The sequence below is a fragment of the Lepisosteus oculatus genome, chromosome 3, assembly GCF_040954835.1.
Source record: "Lepisosteus oculatus isolate fLepOcu1 chromosome 3, fLepOcu1.hap2, whole genome shotgun sequence".
Taxonomy (NCBI): Eukaryota; Metazoa; Chordata; class Actinopteri; order Semionotiformes; family Lepisosteidae; genus Lepisosteus; species Lepisosteus oculatus.
The window spans coordinates 36,994,284-37,016,394 of record NC_090698.1 but is presented as its reverse complement, the minus strand read 5'-3'; the positions used below and the strand labels follow the sequence as shown (position 1 = coordinate 37,016,394).

The window sequence follows — 22,111 nt, the reverse complement described above, 5'->3', positions numbered from 1 at the left end:
TATTTTTTTTTAAATCCAAACCTACATGGCCCTGTGTGAAAAAATGATTGCCCCCTAAACCTAATAACTGGTTGGGCCACCCTTAGCAGCAACAACTGCAGTCAAGCATTTGCGAAAACTGGCAATGAGTCTTTTACAGCGCTGTGGAGGAATTTTGGACCACTTATCCCTGCAGAATTGTTGTAATTCAGCCACATTGAAGGGTTTTCGAGCCTTAACCGCTTTTTTAAGGTCATGTCAGTGGGGAGGAGAGCAGGGTAATGTAGCCAATTCATAGAGGGGGATTATTAGGAGGCCATGATTGGTAAGGGCCAATTGGAAATTTGGCCAGGGCACCGGGGTTACACCCCTACTCTTTTTGAGAAGCACCCTCGGATTTTTAATGACAACAGAGAGTCAGGACCTCGGTTTTACGTCTCATCCGAAGGACGGCGCCTGTTTACAGTATAGTGTCCCCGTCACTATACTGGGGCATTAGGACCCACATGGACCGCAGGGTGAGCGCCCCCTGCTGGCCCCACTAACACCTCTTCCAGCAGCAACCTTCGTTTTGTTGGTATGATGTTCCTTTTTTGAAATGCTGTGTTGCGTTTACGCCAGATGTAATGGGACACACACCTTCCAAAAAGTTCAACTTTTGTCGCGTCAGTCCACAGAGCATTTTAAGTCTTGGGGATCATCAAGATGTTTTCTGGCAAAACTTAGACGAGCCTTTATGTTCTTTTTGCTCAGTCATGAACACATACCTTAACTGAGGCAAGTGCAGCCTGCAGTTCTTTGTATGTTGTTTGGGTTTTTTTCTGACCTCTTGGATGAGTCATCGCTGCGCTCTTGGGGTAATTTTGGTCAGCCGGCCACTCCTGGGAAGGTTCACCTCTGTTCCATGTTTTCGCCATTTGTGGATAATGGCTCTCACTGTGGTTCGCTGGAGTCCCAAAGCTTTAGAAATGGCTTTATAACATTTTCCAGATTGATAAATCTCAATTACTCTGTTTCTCATTTGTTCCTGAATTTCTTTGGATCGCAGCATGATGTCTAGCTTTTGAGGATCTTTTGGTCTACTTCACTTTGTCAGGCAGGTCCTATTTAAGTGATTTCTTGATTGAGAACAGGTGTGGCAGTAATCAGGCCGGGGTCTGGCTAGAGAAATTGAACTCAGCTTTTCAAAGATGTGATAAACCACAGTTGATTTATGTTTTAAGGGGGGGGGGGGGCAATCACTTTTTCACACAGGGCCATGTAGGTTTGGATTTTTTTTCCCTTAATAATAAAAACCTTCATTTAAAAACTGCATTTTGTGTTTACTTGTGTTATCTTTGTCTAATTTTTCAATTTGTTTGATGATCTGAAACATTTCAGTGTGACAAACATGCAAAAAAATAAGAAATCAGGAAGGGGGCAAACACTTTTTCACACCACTGTAGATCACGCTTTCATGTGCTCACAAGATTGCCAGTGTTCCAAAACCACACACATTCTCCTACCTCACTATTTCCTTTAAGATAATTAAAAAAAATACAATTGGCCACTTATGCACGCATTCCTAAACAATGGTATAGAATTACATAGTAGCTCTTGTGTCCACTCAAGTATTAGCGCACACTGTATCGTAGTAGGTAGGCTGCGTATTGGACACATTTTTATTAAAATAGAAAATATGAAAACCCGTCCCAATTTTTCAGTGCACACAACAAATTTCGGGGGTCATCTGGCATACCACCTGGGGGTGCTCCTCGTACCATTTTGAGAGCCACGGGCCTAGACATAACCCCTATTGGCAAACCCGCTCTACCAACAGGCTGCTTGGAAACACCGCATTCACAACGGATAAATAAAAAAATAAAATAAAACATGTTTACAAAGAAAGTGGATTACAGTTATGCTACCGGCTATATACATACATATATTTAGATCCTAAAATGAATATCAATATGTTGTGATATTTAGAAATACAAAGAAATTCAATACAGCGTCGATAATATTCACTATTTTAGTTTTTCAAAGAAATGTTTATTTGTTAAAAGAAAACTGGTGGCGAGAGCTGTGTTCAAACCCCCGACCTCCAGCAGAGTCATGTGCCAAAGCCATTACACCAATGCGCCGCTTGACGACTTAAGCTATAGCTGAAAAGGGCGGGTGAAAACTTTCCAAGTATTCGCGGGTGAATGAGTCAAATTAATGTTTACCAAGAAATTGTATTACTTTAATAATTTGAGCTAAAAGAATATAATTATATCGTTATTAATTTATTTTGGATATGCAATTCCATATTAAATTCCCTATTAATTAAATTTATCAAGTTTTTGTTTTTTACTGAGATAAGTATTCATAGAAAAGGTTAACACATTATAACTTTTTATAAATTATATAAATCAGGAGCATGTAAAAACGTTTCCAAAATAACCACAGTATGTAACCAAATGAAAGACTTTGATGCTTTAAATGTTTATGAAGAAAGTGGAATACTGGTGTGTATTTATTATTTAAACTACCAATACCAGCCATATAAAGTTTACATAATATGTTTATATTCCTAAATTAATATCGTTTATGACCTTAAGACACATTATGCTCCTCTTCTTTTTCTGCTCAGCTACTAAAATGTCCCTTTAGTTGTAAAATTCCATATTTATATTCAGTATTGAGCAGATTTAAACATGCACTGTAAAGAGATTAAATGAAGCCATCGTTTCACTAATAACCAATGCACCATGAGTGCCGCCTCTCGGCCATTTTGGCCAGCCAATAACGTACTGCGGCATAATGCGCTATATAATTTTGCGCAGTATGGGGTTTTACCACGCATTTTGACCGCATGTAAGTGCAGTCTCAGAGCCATGTGATACACAATTGGGCTGTTGTGAAACCCTTGAGGTAGCCTGGTCCAGGTGTACTGTTCTTTGTCAACAATAAATGCAAACCAATCCTGAACCTCTGGGTGTAAAGGTACTGACAAGAAACCATTTGCCATGTCTATGACAAATAAAAAACAGCATGATCACACTGTATTGCTGGAATATGGTGGAGGGGTCGGCGACCAAGGGAGTTAATGTATTGGTTTGCAACTTTATAGTCCACTGTGAACTGCCAGACTCCACTGACATTTTTGACTGGCCAGATTGGGCTGTTTCTGGCACTGTGGGTCTTCCAAATTATTCCCTGTTCTAGGAGTTTTTGTACAACTGGTCGCACTCCCCCCTCCACTTCCTTCCGTATCGAATAAAGATCTGTACACGGGGGTGGCACTCCCATAAAAGTAATAGGTTCCATGTTTATTTAATTTCTGAGGTTTCTCAAATTTTGGAGGAACCCACCCCATTAGAACTGCTAGAACCTTAGCGTATATATTCCTCTCAACCTGTTGGGATGAATTAGCCAGGTCTGCAAATTTCATAGTGGTATTTTCCACCAAGTCAACATCTCGAATCTGCAGCGTTTTAGCAATATCTGGTTTCAAGACATTTAAATAAATCTGTTTAATTACTAATAAGGAATCGCCATAAGGCTATGCAGTACAAAGCACAAATGGTAACCACTGTGGGACTTTACTGTCCTCATATATTTCAACTTTTATTTAACTAATTTTATACAAATTCTATGTTTATCCAAGTCATTTAGGTCCACCTGTACTGTGCTGGTATTTGTACTTATACATTTTAGACACTCTTATATTTTCTAGTCACTTAAATTGCCTTTTGATTTGCTTTAGTCAAGTCTCTTTAGTTAAGTCTCTAGCCTGTCCGGCTAGCTAAAACACACTCGCACCGTCATCTACTGTACCTAAACTCACAGTTATGCATTGAGGTCTTTCACACACACACGTGCTGGCACACAAATTCATAAGACACACACACATATCTAGATTTTTTTTCTTCGTATTACACCCTTAAGTTATGAATATTTTAGTTATAATTTAGTTTTGGTTTTAGCATAAATGTGCTATACAGATGCAGCCATTCAAAATGCGCGGGCGATATCGCATTATTTTCCGGTACGCTGTACGCAGTCTACCGCGAGTTACCGGTAAATACCGCTAGTTACCGTAAATTCTCCTATAATACGACAAGCAACATAATAGTATCCGGAATTTCCCCAAGGTGGAGCTAATAAAGCTCAACCTCTCATGTTTGAGCTGTGGCCATCAAAGTCTTTAACGAAGATATTACTAATAGTATTAATAATTAATGACCTTGGACAAGCTGTAAGTGTAAACTCAAAGTATTGCCCTGGTCCACATTCTTTTTTTCATTGACCGTTTTTGTAACACCACAGCATTTCGCAATCACGCATTTGTTTCCAATCATGTAAAGTACAGTTATTTTTGAGAATCGATTCACCATGCCTTTCACATGCTCATAAAAGAGATTGATTTAGGAACATAAACATATTACCGTATGCAAACTGTACTGTATAGAGTATGTACAGATGCAGCCATTCAAAGTGAGCGGTACAGACACGTACCGCAGGTAAGATGACACGGGGTACCGCGGTGCGTGATTGGTTGACCGACAGGGGCACTTGTGGTCCGTTGGTCTGTCGTAGAAAGACTTACTGTAAACGTCTTTACTGTGCCCGTTGTAGATATTGAATTTTACCACTGAAGGGAAATCTTAATAGCTGAGCATAAAAAGAATAGGAGCATACTGTAACGCGTGTGAAGGCCATAAACGATATTAATTTTGGAACGTAAACATACAGTATATAGCTGGTCTTGATACTTTAAAGAAAAAAATACACACCAGTATTCCATTTCTCCCTAAACATTGTAAGCTTCGAAGTCTTTAACTAACGTGATACCGGAGTCAACAAGCATACTTTTAGAATTTGATTAAAAGGGAATATAATATGGAATCGCTGGAATATCTCAAAAATTTAATAACGGTATGATTATATTCGTGTACTGCGACAGGGCTGTGTAGGGCTGTTTCGCCTGCCTGTTCATGTGAGCTGTCTTGTAGCCTACTGGTCTAGGTGCATGACTACCAACTGGCAGGTTATGTGTTCGAATCCAACTGGTGCTGGACCTTTCATTTTTATTTATTTATTTTTTAATCACGTAACATAAACATATTACCGTATGCAAACTGTACTGTATACAGTATGTATATGTATATTTAATGTCTTAACTGGGCCCGTTTAAGTATTGAATATTCATATCTAATTTTACAACTGAAGGGAAATCTTAGTAGCTGAGCATAAAAAGAATAGGAGCATACTGCAATGCGTGTGAAGGCCATAAACGATATTAATTTTGGAACTTAAACATACAGTAATTGGCTGGTCTCGGTACTTTAAAGAAAACATACACGAAACATGGTTTCATTATGACCAGAATCGGTCTTGAGATATTTTTAACTTGATTTACAGTATTTGAGAGGTATGTCTTAACACCGATACTACAGTACGTAAATACTGCTCACGTATATGTTTCTAGGATTATATTATGCATTTCATACGGTCAAATTACTTTTGAGCAACTAATAAGAAGCGTGAAACGGTATGCCCAGGGCGTTTTAGTTTCGTTTTGTGCTGGGACTCTGCTTTTAACAATGTCACGGTGGATTGATTAGAGATATCAAGTACATACAAGTCATTTTTTAAATGTTGTAGTTCGTCTTGTAAAAATGTTACGAGTACATCATCTATCAACAATTACACAGGTTCTGTGTAATCCACACGACAGTTACCTAGGAGTTGACTTCAGTGATGTCACTGATGGGATGTTTCTAAAAATCCATCCACTGTAAAACGTCTTCTCCACTTGTCCTGCATATGTATTCGCTAATGAAGCTGTGTGTTCTGAGCCTGGATCTCTACATTTCTGTATGAACCAGCTTAGAGGGCTAAAGACAGCTTGTGTTTAAATTGAGTGTAAGGTAATTTATGCTTCTAAAGTCATGGTCAGCATTTATTATTGTACTGTGCTGTAAACTTGTTCTGTGCCTAGTCACATTATTTTATAGTGTTTTTATAGTGTTATCAAATCTGGTGGCGCTATGTGTTAGTTTCCTGACTCCCATGTCACATGGTCTGTGATTGAATCCCATGGAACTATGACTTTATTTTTTAACAAACATTTCTTTGAAAAAATGAAACGTTTCCCTTGGTCAGAGATTAAATAAAACCTCACTCGCACCAAACAAATTTATATTTCTAAATATCACAACATGATCGAATTTAAGTCTTTTTGATAACAATGAGTAGTCACCTATGCGTTACAAAATAAACATTTATATTGATTTGAATCGCGTTTTGATTTAAATCGTAAACGCGTGTTTAAATATATGTGTTTAAAGGCGTTATACTGTATAAAAGCGCTGATTCTTATGGAGTGTGTTCCGCCGGGGATTCAAAACAATTATTTTTTTAATCGCGTATCTAGGGAAAATTGCAGTATAACTTTGTTCATGTACATACAGTGGCATGTTACATTATAATTTGGGTGTCTCCTCTTGCCAGAAAGCTCTAAATTGCATTTTGAGTGCGGTTTTTGACTTTTTCTAAATTGCAACCCATAAATAAAGCTGATAGAGCTTAGACTAACTGTATTCTAAACTATTAATTCATTTAGGGCTAAAATACGTTCATTGTCTTCCAATCGAGTCGAGTTGACATTGGAAGCTTGCCACTTCCAGACTGTTAAACCAACGCATTAGCATGTTAAAGCGATTCCATTGAGGAGCCCAGCTACCAGTTAACACTGTACTTCCTACTTTGAAAATACCTGTGAAACCGGTTTAATTCGTCACAGCCAGCACTCCGGCAGAGAGGGGGTTGTACTCGTAAAGTAGAAGCAGGCGAGATTTCCAGCGAAAGACACTCCCCCCCCACCTCAAAAACCCAGTAAGCAGTAATGCTTTATGTTGAAAATTGAGGTGGATTTTGTTTATGATAAAGAGGATAAACTGGGATGGGAGGAGGGTTTGGTTTTGTATAAGGGGCGGGATTATGATAATTGGAGGAATTTGCGAGAGTATAATGGTTTGATATATTTGATTTTGTATTGTGGTCGTTATCTATGTTTTTGGTTGGTATTATGTTTATATGGTTGTTTTTGTTGGTTGGTTGTTATTATGGTTATTAATAATACGATCTATAGTTGAAATCTGAGCCTAAATAAAAAGAAAAAGCAAGTGATTAGGTTTATGAGCAATCTAATTACTTATTCGTTTAAAACACTATATAAAATAAAATTTATTATTAATTTGCTGGACAGAGCGGTGAACATTATTATGCATAAGACAAAGATAACGATCCTGATCAGTTTAGAAATCTGTGTACGCTGTAAGGTTTTTACTTCTTAAACTTTTAAAATACACGTTTCAAATAGAAAGAAATGCTCTTCCTGGTACAGTCACATGAAGAGAGAGGCGAAACAGCCCTACACAGCCCTGTCGCAGTACACGAATATAATCATATCATTGTTAAATTCTTTAGATACGCGATTCCATATTATATTAGCAGAAAAGCTTAAAACTACCACTTTTTCACACGCTATTTCAGATGTTAGTTAAATACTTCGGTGCTTAAAATGTTTAGGGAGAAATGGAATACCGGTGTGTATTTTTCCTTTAAAGTACCGATTCCTGGAATCTGACTGGCTGACACCCTTCTGAAGTGGTTCCATAATATCTAGTATACGGAAAAGAAACTGTTGATAAAAAAGCCTGGATTCTCATGTATCTCAGAGAGCGAGTGATCAGGAAAAGGAACAGCTGTTGGACTCAGGTTTTACTCTCTCTTTCTGTTGAATGAATGAAAGCATTTTATTAAAAACTTGTTTGCGTTTGTCTGGGTATTTATTTGAAATCTGTGGTTTACATCTACTGTATTGTTTTGAGATGCCGCTTTTAAAGGTGATATGTAAAATAAAGTTTTTTATTATTGTTATAGAGAAACATGATCAGATTTTCCCTGGTTCAGAAAAAAGACGATTAAAATCTGTAATCTTTCCACTTGTATGTCATCGGAAAATACAAGAAGTTTCTGCTTTGTGCTAAGACATTAACGAGTACAACCCCCCTCTCTGCGGGAGTGCTGGCTGTGACGAATTAAACCGGTTTCACAGGTATTTTCAAAGTAGGAAGTACACCACGAGTGCCCCTGACGGTCAACCAATCACGTACCGCGGTACCGTGCGTCATGGTGCATAACAATGCGCGACACCGTAGCCAATTACCTCCAGTACGTGTGTGTACCGCGCACTTTGAATGGCTGCATCTGTATGTTGTTTTACCTTTACATATATCTCTTTTAACAGCTGTGTAACTTTTCATAAACACAACATTACTTATTCCAATATATGTCTGTTTATCCTTACACCACTGCTTATACACTTTCTGACAGTCCTGCTCAGACCAAACACCGGCTGATAATCCATAATTGTTTTTCAACTTCTCCTCACATGCACTGAGCTTTTTCTCCACAAGTTTTTCTGCAGTCCAGCTCATCCTGCTGGGATTACCGCAACCGCATACCAATCCAAACCGATTGGTTTTACTGCCCCTTTGCTTTTGTTTTCTAATGGTACCATTCTTTCCAGCGACACTGACCTGAAGATAAGCTTCCCTTTAAAACCCAAATGGTTGCTTCCCTGGGACAGGGGATACCCAAGACTCCCAGTCTATGACTTACAATTCCTAGAGAGTGTCAGGTTGCTTCCGAGTGGCAGGCGAGAGTCTCTGGGACTTTTTTGCAAAGAGGAGTCCTTACCTCTTAGTTAGGTGCCTTATTTTCTGTCGCTTCTGCTTTCCGGGGGTTCCCTCTGCTCCTGGAATCCTGCTACCGACTACGCAAAAACTGATGAATCAGAAAAGTAACTCAAATTTTGATCAAAGAAAGGAGTCTTCATTGTGTACACATGGATCAAATACTTAGTGGGATAGCAAGTGAAGCTCAAATTACAGTGCGTCTTTCTAGCTTATATATAGCATTGTAAGCAGGTTGGAGAAATCATTATCACTAGTGTTGCTAAGCAACAGGGCAGTTAACAGATGTACATGGACGATAAATAAGGAAAACAAAAACGCTACTGTCGCAAACCAGAGGTACCAAGGAGTACTCCCAGAACCTTGAGACCTGTGTGACTACTGAACTCATAGCTCACTTGAAACCTTTTAACTCTTTATTACCTCAGTCTTTCTGTTTTTTAATTAATTGTATTTATTTTTTTATTAATACATCCCTACAGAACTTCAGCTCAGTAACATTTGAAGGTCTCCTCACATGAACAGCTTGCTTGAGATCCCGTCTTAATAGTTGAATGGTTATTAGATCAATTCTTAGACTTAGCCCATCCAGAATGTGATCTTTTTTATTTTTCAGTTATTCTGTTGTAGATCTTTTAATATGTTTAGAATCATTTTTTGCTGCATGACCCACTTTCAGCTCAGGTTCAGCTGACAAATGGACCTGACATTCTCCTCCAGAATTTGCTCATACATTGCTAAATTCATGGTTTCAACCTTGGAGGCTGGCCATCTGGGTCATGAGGTAGCAAAGCAGCCTCATACCATGATACTCCCACCACCATGCATATTGAATAGTGTGAAGTTAACTTTAAGTTAATTTTTTCTTTGCAGTTGTGCTGTCAAGCTGAATTGGGAGTATTGATGAAACACTATTTTCTAGTCCTTCCACAGGTTCACAATGAGATTCAAGGCTGGGCTCTGGCTGGGTAACTCAGTGATATTAACTTTCTTGTTCTAAAGCCACTCTTATGTCACTTTGACTTTTCAAGAGTTGAGCTGTGTTTGGCTCCATTTATTGTTCGCTCCAATCTGAAAGTGCTCCCCACTGACTAACTTCCCCATACAATGATGATGCCACCACCATGCTTCATGGCAGAGATGTGTTACATGGGTGATGAGCTATATTCAGTTTGCACCATGTACAGCATTTTGTATTCAGGCTTAAGAATTCAATTTTGTTTTGTTTGGTTTTGGAGGCTAACCCACTCTAGAATCTGAGTTGTCCTGTATTCTTACCTTTTCCTCAGGATGGATCTAACTGTGCTCATGGGAATGTGTTTTACACAATGTTCCCCCTAAGCTGTGCGCGCACACACGGGTTATGAAATCAGCATACATAGGAAATTGAACTGCGCAATTCAATTTTCAATTCAAAATTCAATTCCCCCAAAAAATATGATAATAATAAAACAAACACGGTCGTCAATTGAAAAATGCTAAATTGAACATATGCAACTGGCTGCAAGAAGCCCAACTTGGCTGTGTGCATTATTACTGCTACTCGCTCATCGATATCTATGCTCTCGTAGTCTCATACCTCACTGCTCATGCTCACTCGAAACTCGTTGAATTGCTGTCCTGGTCCTGGTCAACAAACAGCCTTTTCCAGTTTTAATATTAAACTGTGTATTACAGCATGTTAATCATTAAACATTAAAAAGTCAATATATTTTATAAAAGCAAGATGCTCAGATGAACACAAGTACACAACCTTCCAAGTTCATCATAAATAATTTAATTATTCATAAATATTTTATGCATCAAAGTCTGTAACTTGGTAACTTAGTAACTTGGGTTCTGGTTTTAACATGCTTATTCTAACATTAGCAAGCTTATATTGTGACAACATAAAAAGTTGTAACATTTTATCCTTTTCTAAGAATATATAGTAAGAACACCACTTGCTGTTATTGTAAAAAGATAAATGTTGTAGTGATTTAATATCATTTGATAGTTACTGTATATGAATATGGAGTCTTGTTACTAAGCAGCTAACATATCACAGGTGGACATTTTGGAAACATTTTGACATCCGTTTCTTTAAAAAAAACGTTTATTGTCCTTGTAGTGGTAATGGACAAAGCACAGCACCCAATGGTTCAAAGCGCAATCAGAGTATTATTTTCGGTTTGTTTCTTATATAGTGAATGCATAAAAATAGTGATGGGATTGTGATTAAGGATTTCTTTGTGAAATTCTTTAAGTTAAACAATGGAGGGAAGAAGGCTTATTTTTACAATTGGCACTCTGAGATTCTGACTGATTTAATTCCCCTCATTTAGCTGAAACGGATAAAGAAATCATGCAGTAGTTAATACAGATGCAGCCATTCAAAACGCGTGGGGTATTTCACGGTACACCACGGTGGGCGTGTCGCATGAAAACGCAGTATCACGTGGTGTAACGTGTCATTTCATGTCATGCTGGAAAGTATCCGGAATCACCTTGTAAAACCTCCAGGAGGAGCCAAGAAAGCTTAACCTCACATGTACAGCATTTGAGCTTTTAAATTTCAACTGTGTATTACAGCATGTTAATCATCAGTCATTAAAAAGTTGGTATATTTATGAACGCAAGATTGCTCAGTTGGGCAAAAGTACACAACCTACCTTTATCATAAATATTTTAATTATGCAGAAATATTTTATGAATCAAAGCCTTTACCGAAGATATTACTAATAGTATTAATAATGAATGACTTTGGACAAGCTGTAAACTCGACAGAATTTTTGGATCTAACTAACGAGGACAGGACGTTAGCTAGCCAATATGATAAAGGAATAAATGACATTTGTACAAGCACTTGGAAACTGTCCAAGCCCTACTTTGTCAGGCATTTTCTTTTACTATAACGGACATAAAAACTCCCTTGCTTTTAACAGAGCATTTAGAAATTCCTAACAATAAAAATTATTTAAACTGCGACACTTATCATTCAACCAGAGCTCAAAATATCACAAGGATCCTCAAGAGCACAGCAAAGATTGTATTAAAAGATACTTGTATCAGATACATGAGAATCCAAGCTTTTTTATCTACACTTTCTTATCTACGCTAAGAAGTCTTTAAAATTTATCACACAGTAAAAAGTCACATTTCTGGGGTGTCCGTATACCAGAGATTATGGTAACGTTTCAGGAGGGTATCAGCCAGTCAGATTCCAGGACCGGAATTATCTGTTTTATGATAGAGAATATAATGTGTTATCACGTATCTAAAGAAATTAATAATGATATTAATTTAAGGATATAAATCCTTAAATTATCTAAATCTATGTATCTATATATCTAATCTATATTAGACACAGATAGAGTATTATTGGACAATGTTGTGAGGCTCTGGCAGAATTTCTCTGTAAACTGTAGAGTTATAGAGGAGACAGGTTGTGTATCGCTTCTTTTGACACTTCCAATGTTAATGTGACACGGAAGATAATGAGGTGTATTTGTCGTTAGTGAAAAGATTTAATCATTTAATCTCTTTACTGTGCACATTTTTATCTGCTTAGTATTGAATATTTATATGGAATTTTACCACTAAAGGGAAATTTTAGTAGCTAAGCATAAAACGCAGAGGAGCATAATGAAGGTCGTAAAGGTCATAAACGATATTAATTTAGGAACATAAACATATTATGTAAACTATATGTTGCTGTTATTGGTATTTTAAAGAAACAATACACAACAATACTCAGTTTCTCCCTAAACATTTTAAGCACCAACGTCTTACATGTGACCTTCCGACCATATTACTGTAATGTCTGTATTGCTGTTTCAGTGTGTGTCACATGACTTGCCTCGGTGGCGTCACGGCTTAAACGACTCGTTTACAGTATACTCTCTGCGGGAGTGCTGGCTGTGATGAATTAAACCGGTTTCACAGGTATTTTCAAAGGAGAAGGGGGTGAGTCTTCGAGCGAAAGACACCTCCCTCCCTCCAAAACCCCTTTTTTTTGCTTACAGTAGCAGTACTTAAGTACAGTACAGTAGTACTTCTCACGTTAAGAAAGCTAGGTGTTAGCATAAACTATTAGTAATCAATAATATTAAATTTAGCACTGTAATAAATTGTGCTAATAATAAATTCTATTCTACTCTGAGAATGTAGGGGGGAGGAAGAATGCCCTTGATCTTTTAACTGATAAACTTGTGTCAAGCTGTCAACAAAAACCAGCTGTCAAAAAAAAGTTTTAAAAAAAATCAATTGTGTGTCCGTAATATTTCTATTTTGCTATTGTTACAGTAATTTCTATTTCTACTGAGTCTCTGTGTTTACAGTGCATTGTTTGTGAACAAAACGGTTTCACAGGTATTTTCAACCCCCAGCCACTGTTTCATCAGTTGTTATCCTGTAAAGCACTTTGAGTAGCCACCTTTAAAGGCGCTATATAAAATAAAGTTGTTTATTATTATTATTATTATTATTATTATTATTATTATTATAATTATTGATAATATTTTTCCTCCCAGAACTTGTAAATTGTTGTTGTTATTGTTGTTGTTATCCTCTAAAGCGCTTTAAGAAGCATACTGTCCAGCTTGTCAGGTGCATTCTCTTGTAAAATAATAAGTAGAGCACCGGAAAGCCAGAAGGAGCGCTTCACCCTGCCTGCTGTGGGAAGAGTTGGCTTATTCCTTCCCTGCCTCACCGAGGGCATACGCTGCCAGGCCCTCGTCCACAACGGTTCGACCATCACCCTGCTGCGGCCTGGTGTCCTGCCTGGCACCGAGGCAGCCGGACCCCCAGGTCCGTGCACTTTGGGGCTGCGAGGGTGAAACACCCCTTCTACCTTGCCCCAGTCCGTGAGGACTGTATCCTGGGGTTGGACTGTTAGCAGCAGGTGGGTGGTTGCCTTGACCTGGGCGTGAGGGATGGGGTGCTGCGACAGGGGTGGCGGGTGCCCTCCAGCGGCGAGGTCAGGTGGCAGTTTGTGGTGTCACGGTCGCTCCGTGGGGCAGTTCTCTAAGCGGTGCACGGCCAGCCGGAGGCCGCCAAGCAGTGATCTCGCCGCTGGAGGGCACCTGCCACCCGTGGCGCAGCACCCCGTCCCTCACCTCCATGGCCTCCCACAGTGCACAGAGTGCCTTACAGACTTCGGGTAGGGGCAAGCTTATCTCACCGTCCTGGGAGTCAGCTCTGGCACGCTTGCCCCGACACCCGCGGCTCCGACAGGCCCAGGCGACGCCCGCCGCTGCCACCTCCGCTTCCCGCTCCGGTCAACCCACACACCTCCGACACCTCCTGCCCCGCCCACCGCGAGACTGATTTGTTCCCCCTGCCCCACCAACTCTCGCCGGCCCAAGTCAAGGCAGCCACCCACCTGCTGCAACCATTCGAACCCCAGGATACAGTCCTCACGGACTGGGGCAAGGTAGAAGGACTGTTTCACCCTCGCAGCCCCAAAGTGCACGGTGAGCACCCTGGGGGTCCGGCTGCCCTGGTGCCCGGCAGGACACCAGGCCGCAGCAGGGTGATGGTCGAACCGGTGTCGACGAGGGCCTAGCAGGGTCTGCCCTCGATGAGGCAGGGAAGGAATAGGCCCCGGCTTCGGCCAACCCTTCCCACGGCAGCAGGAGCGGAGCGGGGGTTGCGTCGCTCAAGGGCGGCCTTCCACCCTTTAGGCCGCCCTGCTCCCGTTTCCCGACGTACCTCTCCCCACAGCAGTGGCAGATGACCACCGGTTGTCGCTCCCCCAGTATCGCCGTGCTGGCCGTCTCCTCCCCATCTGATTCCCCGTGCGCCTCTCCGTTGGTACCCACCAGTCTCCTCAAATACAGCATCAGCCTGCTCAGCCAGAGCCAGGGCATGCTCTACGGGGACCGGCGCGGCAAGTATCACGTGGCTGCACGTGGCAACCGGACCCAGTGCAGCTAGGCAGCAGTGTTTGGCCAACCTTGGCCGCAGCACCTCCCCTCTCCTGCCAAAACGCCTCCGGAGGCCAATGCCAACGCCACGTTGTTGTACCGCTGGTTAACCTACCCCTATTTGGCATTATTGATATTGCTGAATTTTAATCCTATGTAATATTTATTTTTATCCTGTTTTATTATTTATGCATTTAACAGAGTTATGTTTTTACATATTGTTAGCATTTTAGTGTATTTTTTATAATGGTTGTTTTAAAAGAGCTCTAAAGCATACAAAACACAAACAACACCCATCATAACCCTTTACCTATTGGCCTTCACTATAGAGCATCTTTGATATTCACGCTTTTTAGACTTACAGTGGTGTGAAAAAGTGTTTGCCCCCTTCCTGATTTCTTATTTTTTTGCATGTTTATCACACTGAAATGTTTCAGATCATCAAACAAATTGAAATATTAGACAAAGATAACACAAGTAAACACAAAATGCAGTTTTTAAATGAAGGTTTTTATTATTTTATTTTTAGGGAAACAAAATCCAAACCTACATGACCCTGTGTGAAAAAGTGATTGCCACCTAAACCTAATAACTGTTTGGGCCACCCTTAGCAGCAAAAACTGCAATCAATTTTTGTATCTGTTATAGTAAAATAAAATGCCTGACGAACTAGGGATTGAACAGTTTTTCAGTGCTTGTACAATCGATGGAAATGTTCAAATAAATGTGCAAAAGAAATAAAAAATCATTTATTCCTTTATCATATTGGCTAGCTAATGTCCTCTCTTTGCTAGTTACCTGTGGCTGTGTTTCTGCGTTGCGTAGCAACGAGTGACTATTCTCAGGCGGGGGAACGTAAACAGCTTAATTTTCATGTTAATTTTTTTAAATTAAAATTAATTCTATACAGCAATCACATATCTGGGGACCGTTTCATAAAACTTTGATGCTTAAAATGTTTAGGGAGAAAAGGAAGACTGGTGTGTATTTTTTCTTTAAACTACCAAGACCAGCCATATACAGTACAGTTTACATACGGTAATATGTTTATGTTCCTAAATTAATATTGCTTATGACTTCAGATGCGTTATGCTCCTTTTCTTTTTATGCTCAGCTACTAAAATTTCCCTTAAGTGGTAAAATTTCATATAAATATTCAATACTAAGCTGATTTAAATGTGCACAGTAAAGAGATTAAATGATTACATCTTTTCACTACTGACCAATGCACCACGAGTGCTTGACCTCAGAACGTTTGCCCAGCGTACTAATATTGGCACATCCCAGAATTTTGACTTCAGTGTGTAATGAAGAAATTTTAAAGACTACTTTTTAGCATAGATAAAAATGCTTGGATTCCCATGGACATTATCTTATACACATATCTTTTTCTGTTGTCTTTGTTGATCTCTTGAGGATCCTTGTGATATTTTGAGCTCTCATTGAATGATAAAAGTGTTTAAATAATTTTCGTTGTTAGAAATTATGAAAAGCTCTGTTAAAAGCAAGGGAGTTTTTGTATCTGTTATAGTAAAAGAAAATGCCTGACGAACTAGGGATTGAACAGTTTTTCAGTGCTTGTTCAATCGATGGAAATGTTCAAATAAATGTTCTAAAGAAATAAACAAAAAAGTAAGTTATTCCTTTATCATATTGGCTAGCTAATGTCCCATCCTTGTTAGTTAGATCAACGAAATGCTGTGGTGGGTGTTACTTTTTGTCGATGAAAAAATAAAGTCTTTTCACTTAAAATGACGGTTGCAAATAGTGTGGACCAGCGTAATACTTTGAGTTTTACTGGTGTTGCTCATACAGCTATATCTGGATATCTTGGTCAAATATTCGGCTAGTGTGTATTGTCTGTTTAGGGTTCTGTAGCATTCCACACGGCTGGGCAGCTTGTTCCCCCCTCCCGCTGAAGACTCGACCACTTGAAAATACCTGTGAAACCAGTTTAATTCGTCACAGCCAGCACTCCCGCAGAGAGTGATGAAAACCACATGTAAGACTTCAATGCTTAAAATCTTTAGGGAGAAATGGAATACTGGTGTGTATTTTGTCTTTAAAGTACCGAGACCACCCATACTGTATACAGTTTACATACTGTAATACTGTATGTTTATGTTCCAAAATTAATATCGTTTATGGCCTTCACACGCGTCAGCTCCTATTCTTTTTATGCTTGGCTACTAAGATTTTCCTTCAGTGGTAAAATTCCATATAAATATTCAATACTAAAACGGGCACAGTAAAGACATTTAAATCTTTCTACGACTGACCAACGCACCAGGAGTGCCCGTCGGTCAACAAGTCACGTACCGCGGTATTGCGTGTCACGATGTGCGAGGATGTAGCCAACTACCCGCAGTACGTGTCTGTGCCGCGCACTTTGAATGGCTGCATCTGTATGTATTGGAAGGTGTTCTGTTTTATTGTTGTTGTATTGTGTTAAAAAAAACACTAAACCTTTGATTGGATGAGAATGTTGATTGTTTCGCAAGGATGCGAAACGTGACAATTTGTTACAGTTACCATCAGGGGAAAAAAAAAAATATTTGTGGCTGCTGCAGTGGCTTGCAATAGCTGGGTAGTTAACACTTCCCAATTGCTTTGTCTGTCTGTCTGTGGGGGGAATGGGGAACTTTCCTTGACACTTAATAAAAATGTCAATGTAAACATCATATTTACAATTTGTTGAAAATAAAAATGTAAAGTTCTCTAAAGCTTTCTCAGTGAAGTACAATAATTCACCTAGGGAGCTGTGTAAGCATGCGTAGGCGGCAAAAGATCAGCTAAAGAGGAAGAAAACAATGTTTCAGTTGTGAATAATACAGATCCCCAATTCAATTGCAGCCTAAACCTTTCCGCACACACCCTGCCTCCACTGTGATTGGAATATACGCAAACAAAGCACTGAAAGCTTTACAGTAGATGATCAGGTGTTTTTCAGACATAAGGATAGTATGTAATTCTAGCTTTATGAACTTACACGTGGGATTTGATTAATTCAAAATATTATTTTTTTTAAAACTGCACCAGGTACTAGATCTTGTTTATATTATAGTCAAATTGACTATAATATAAATGAGTCAATGAGTCAAATTAAAAATATATCATGTTTACAAAGAAAGTGGATTACAGTACAGTTGCGTATGCATGACTAGCAACACGGGGTCATTGTTATGATTTCTCTATTATTATCAAATCCCTCAACTCGTTCACTTGTGGTTATTTTGGAAACATTTTGACATGTTCCTTTTAACTACAGATGCAGCCATTCAAAATGCATGGTACAAACCCGTACCGCGGGCAACTACGCGTGAGCCATCCCGCAGTACCGCGTTATGTGATTGGCTGGCCAAAATTACCGACAGGGGCACTCATGGTGCATTGGCTGGTAGTGAAAAGATTTCATAATTTAATATCTTTACTGTGCACAATTTAATCCGCTTAGTATTGAATATTTATATGGAATTTTACCACTAAAGGAAATTTTCAGTAGCTGAGCATAAAAAGAAGAGGAGCGTAACACATCTGAAGGTCATAAACGATATTAATTTAGGAACATTAAGATATTATGTAAACTGTATATTGCTGGTATTGGTAGTTTAAAGAAAAAATACACACCAGTATTCCATTTCTCCCTAAACATTTTAAGCATCAAAGTCTTACATGTGGTTATTTCGGAAACGTTTTTACTTTCTCCTTTTGACCATGTTACTGTACGTTAATATACAGTATTTTGTGAGAAAAGTGATAGTTTTAAGCTTTTCTGCGAATACGCTCGATACTGGAGTAAACAAAAGCATACTTTTAGAATTTGATTAATAGGGAATATCATATGGAATTGCGTATCTAAAGAAATTAATAATAATTAATAACGATGTTCCTGCTGTCAGTAGTATTGTGTATACAGTTTTATGTACAGGCTGCGAAAACTTTCACAAGTAGAGGTCTTTAAAATTAGGTTGGGTGAACGATTTTTTTTTAATTCTTAAAAAATAAATCAAAAACACGATATGTGATATGTAAGAGATGTGTTCCTGCTTAGACATTGCACAACTTTAAAAGCTATAACAACAGGTTTCGATAGTTAATAACCGCTTTTTCATCCTCCTGATCAGCTTCGAAATCTGTGTATGCTGTAAGGTTTTTACTTCTTACTTAAACATTTAAATACGCATTTTAAATAGAAAAAATCATATTCCCTTGTCTTCCTGGTTTGTAGAACAGATCAGCAGGTATTTTTTTCCCAAATCGAGGCTCACCACAATTCACACTCAACCACATCACAGATGTGGATGGTGACGGTGATGTCATTGCCTTTCATATGAATCCTTTCATATGAAAACATTTTGACACTGCGCTTAACAATCTTAGGAAGATCACAAAACAAGCCTGTTAGCCGAGAATGTGATGTAGCATTAACTAGCAAAGGTGTTTTGCATTAATAACCCTAATTAATCGAATCGAAAGAGCATGTAAAAACGTTTCCGAAATAACTACATGTAAGACTTTGATGCTTAAAATGTTTAGGGAGAAATGGAATACTGGTGTGTATTTTTTTCTTTAAACTACCAAGACCAGCAATATACAGTACAGTTTACATAATATGTTTATGTTCCTAAATTAATATCAATTATAATAATAATAAAAATAATAATAATAATAAACTTTATTTTATATAGCACCTTTAAAGGTGGCTTCTCAAAGCGCTTTACAGGATGACAATAACAATAAATAAGAAGACTACAACAATAAATAAGAAGATTTCACGAGATAAGACACACTTACAATTACAACAATACAACAATAAAAATAGAGAAGACCGCGGAAGGTGGTACTAAGAAAAGCAGAGGGGTGAAGAATGGAACCAGTTAAGTAAAGGCTTTTCTGAAGAAGAAGGTTTTGAGTCTGGATTTGAAGGAGTTTAGAGAAGGTGACTCTCTGATATCCTTGGGCAAACAGTTCCAGAGCTTGGGGGCATAGCAGGAGAAGACCGTGTCACCCATACAATGTAGACGGGCTTGGGGGACAGTAAGGAGGGCAGAATTTGAAGAGCGGAGGTTACAAGGTGGAGAGTAGGGCGATAATAGTTCAGACAGGTATTGAGGTGCCAAATCAAGTAAAGCCTTATAGGTGAGCATGAGGATTTTAAAGTCTACGCGGAATTTGACCGGAAGCCAGTGCAAGGACTCCAGGACAGGAGTAATGTGAACACTTGCACTAGACCTGGTCAGGATTCTGGCTGCTGAATTTTGGACATACTGCAGTTTGTTCAGAGTAGATTTAGATACCCCAGCGAGTAGAGCATTGCAGTAGTCAATTTGAGAGAATACAAATACGTTGATCAGCTTTTCAGCCACAGTTAATGAAGCATGTTTATGAGCATGTGAAAGGCATGGTGAATCGGAGATTCTCAAGACTTTCTTTGTATGATTGGGAACGAATATGTGATTAGATCAACTAAATGCTGTGGTGTTACTTTTTGTCAATTAAAAAATAAACTATTTTTGTTTACAAAGACGATTACAAAAAATGTGGACCAGGGTAATACTTTGAGTTTACAGCTTGCCCAAGGTCATTCATTATTAATACTATTAGTAATATCTTCGGTAAAGACTATGATGCATAAAATATTTATGAATAATTAAATTATATATGATGAACTTGGTAGGTTGTGTACTTTTGTCCAACTGAGCAATCTTGCCTTCATAAAATATACAGACTTTTTAATGTATAATAATTAACATGCTGTAAAGTCTAAAGAGTATACAACTTAAATTCTTAATTGAATAAAAATTGTCCCTCAGCAGTAATCAGGATTCGAAACCGGGTTTTTTCTGGTGACAGTTCCACCTGGCGGTTTTACAAGGTGATTCAGGATACTATTAACATAACCTAATTTGCAAATGGTAATTGCGGTATACTGCAACAAGCCCACCGGGTTGTACCACAGCATACCCCGTTTGTTTTGAATGGCTGCATCTGTACATTGCTCTCGGTATTGTAGCAGTAGAAAAAATGAAAAACTTGGAGTTTGTAATGAACGAGTGAAACTTTGATGCAGGATAAATAAATGTATTTCCCACAAGCTATACGTTAGTGTCAGTACAGTAGCAGTTTGAAATGTATATACTTTATAGCATCCATAATATTTGCTATTTTACTTGTTCAAAGAAATGTTTATTTGGGGTTTGTTTACCCCCTGACCTCCAGCATGCAAGGCACATGCCTGAGTCATTACACCACATACGTAATCATGGGTGAATGAGTTAAACTGATGCAGACATTTACAAAGAAAATGTACTACTGTGATAATTTGAGCTATATGAATATAATTATATTGTTATTAATTTCTTTAGATACGTGATTACATATTATATTCCCTATTAATTAAATTCTAAAAAGTATGTGTTTTTTACTACAATAACGAGCGCAAATATTCATAGGAAATGTTAAAACATTATAACTTTTTATGAAGTATATCAATTTAATATAGTCAGAAGGAGCAAGTAAAAACTTTTCCAAAATAACCCCAGTATGTAACTGAATGAAAGACTTTGATGCTTAAAATTTCGGAAGAAAGTAGAATACTGGTGTGTATTTTTTATTTAAACTACCAATACCAGCCATATACAGTTTACATAATATATTTATGTTCCTTAATTAATATAGTTTATGACCTTCAGATGCATTATGCTCCTCTTCTTTTTATGCTCAGCTACTAAAATTTCCCTTTAGTTGTAAACTTCCTTATAAATATTCAATATTAAGAGGATTAAAACATGCACGGTAAAGAGATTAAATTATTAAATTGTTTCACTAACAACCAATGCACCATGAGTGCCCCTGTCAATCATTTTGGCCAGCCAATCACGTACTACGATACAATGTAGCGAACTGTGGATAATTGCACGTGATACGGGGTTGTACCGTGGATTTTGAATGGCTGCATCTATATATGATTTTCAGTGATACAGTAAAATGCAAACATTTGTTAGTGTTAGTGTGCATAATTTTATTTTTCTTTCCTTCTGTTTATGATTTCCATCTTTTACAGAATCATTTGAGGTTGTGCTGAGAGGAAATGGTTTTATGCTTGGCAGAAATACGGATGGAGTTGTTTGCAGCTTTGTTATCAATGAAAAAAAGTATGGTAAGTACAGAATTATTGTAATTAAAAATGGATATACTTCTAATGTATTACCGATGGTTATCTTGTCGAGAGTCGAGAGACAATTTAAAGTCACCTAAAGTCAAGTTTTCCTTCTCACTTCTTTTCTATTCTCATTTCAGTAATATGACACCCAGTGTTAAAATAAAAGCATCTTACCTATTCCACATAAACCTACTCCTCCTGATAATGTTGAAACAAATGTATCTCAGTTGCGATAGCTATGATTGTGAAAATGTAAACAAAGTGTGCCATCTAATACTACAAAGTACTATTTTGTTCCAGGTTGTTTAAAACATGAGAAGGTATGACTAAAAAGT

At 38.3% G+C, this 22,111-nt stretch overlaps 1 protein-coding gene across 2 annotated transcripts in view; it reads left to right on the top strand.

Annotated features, from left to right (window-relative positions):
- The window catches only part of antxr2a (ANTXR cell adhesion molecule 2a), a 235,825-nt gene that overhangs the window by 60,249 nt on the left and 153,465 nt on the right, over window positions 1–22,111 (top strand). For both annotated transcript variants that reach the window (XM_015365593.2, XM_069187145.1), the window contains exon 9: window positions 21,678–21,773. In XM_015365593.2, the coding sequence (XP_015221079.1) occupies window positions 21,678–21,773 (96 nt within the window). The remainder of the gene's footprint in view (window positions 1–21,677; window positions 21,774–22,111) is intronic.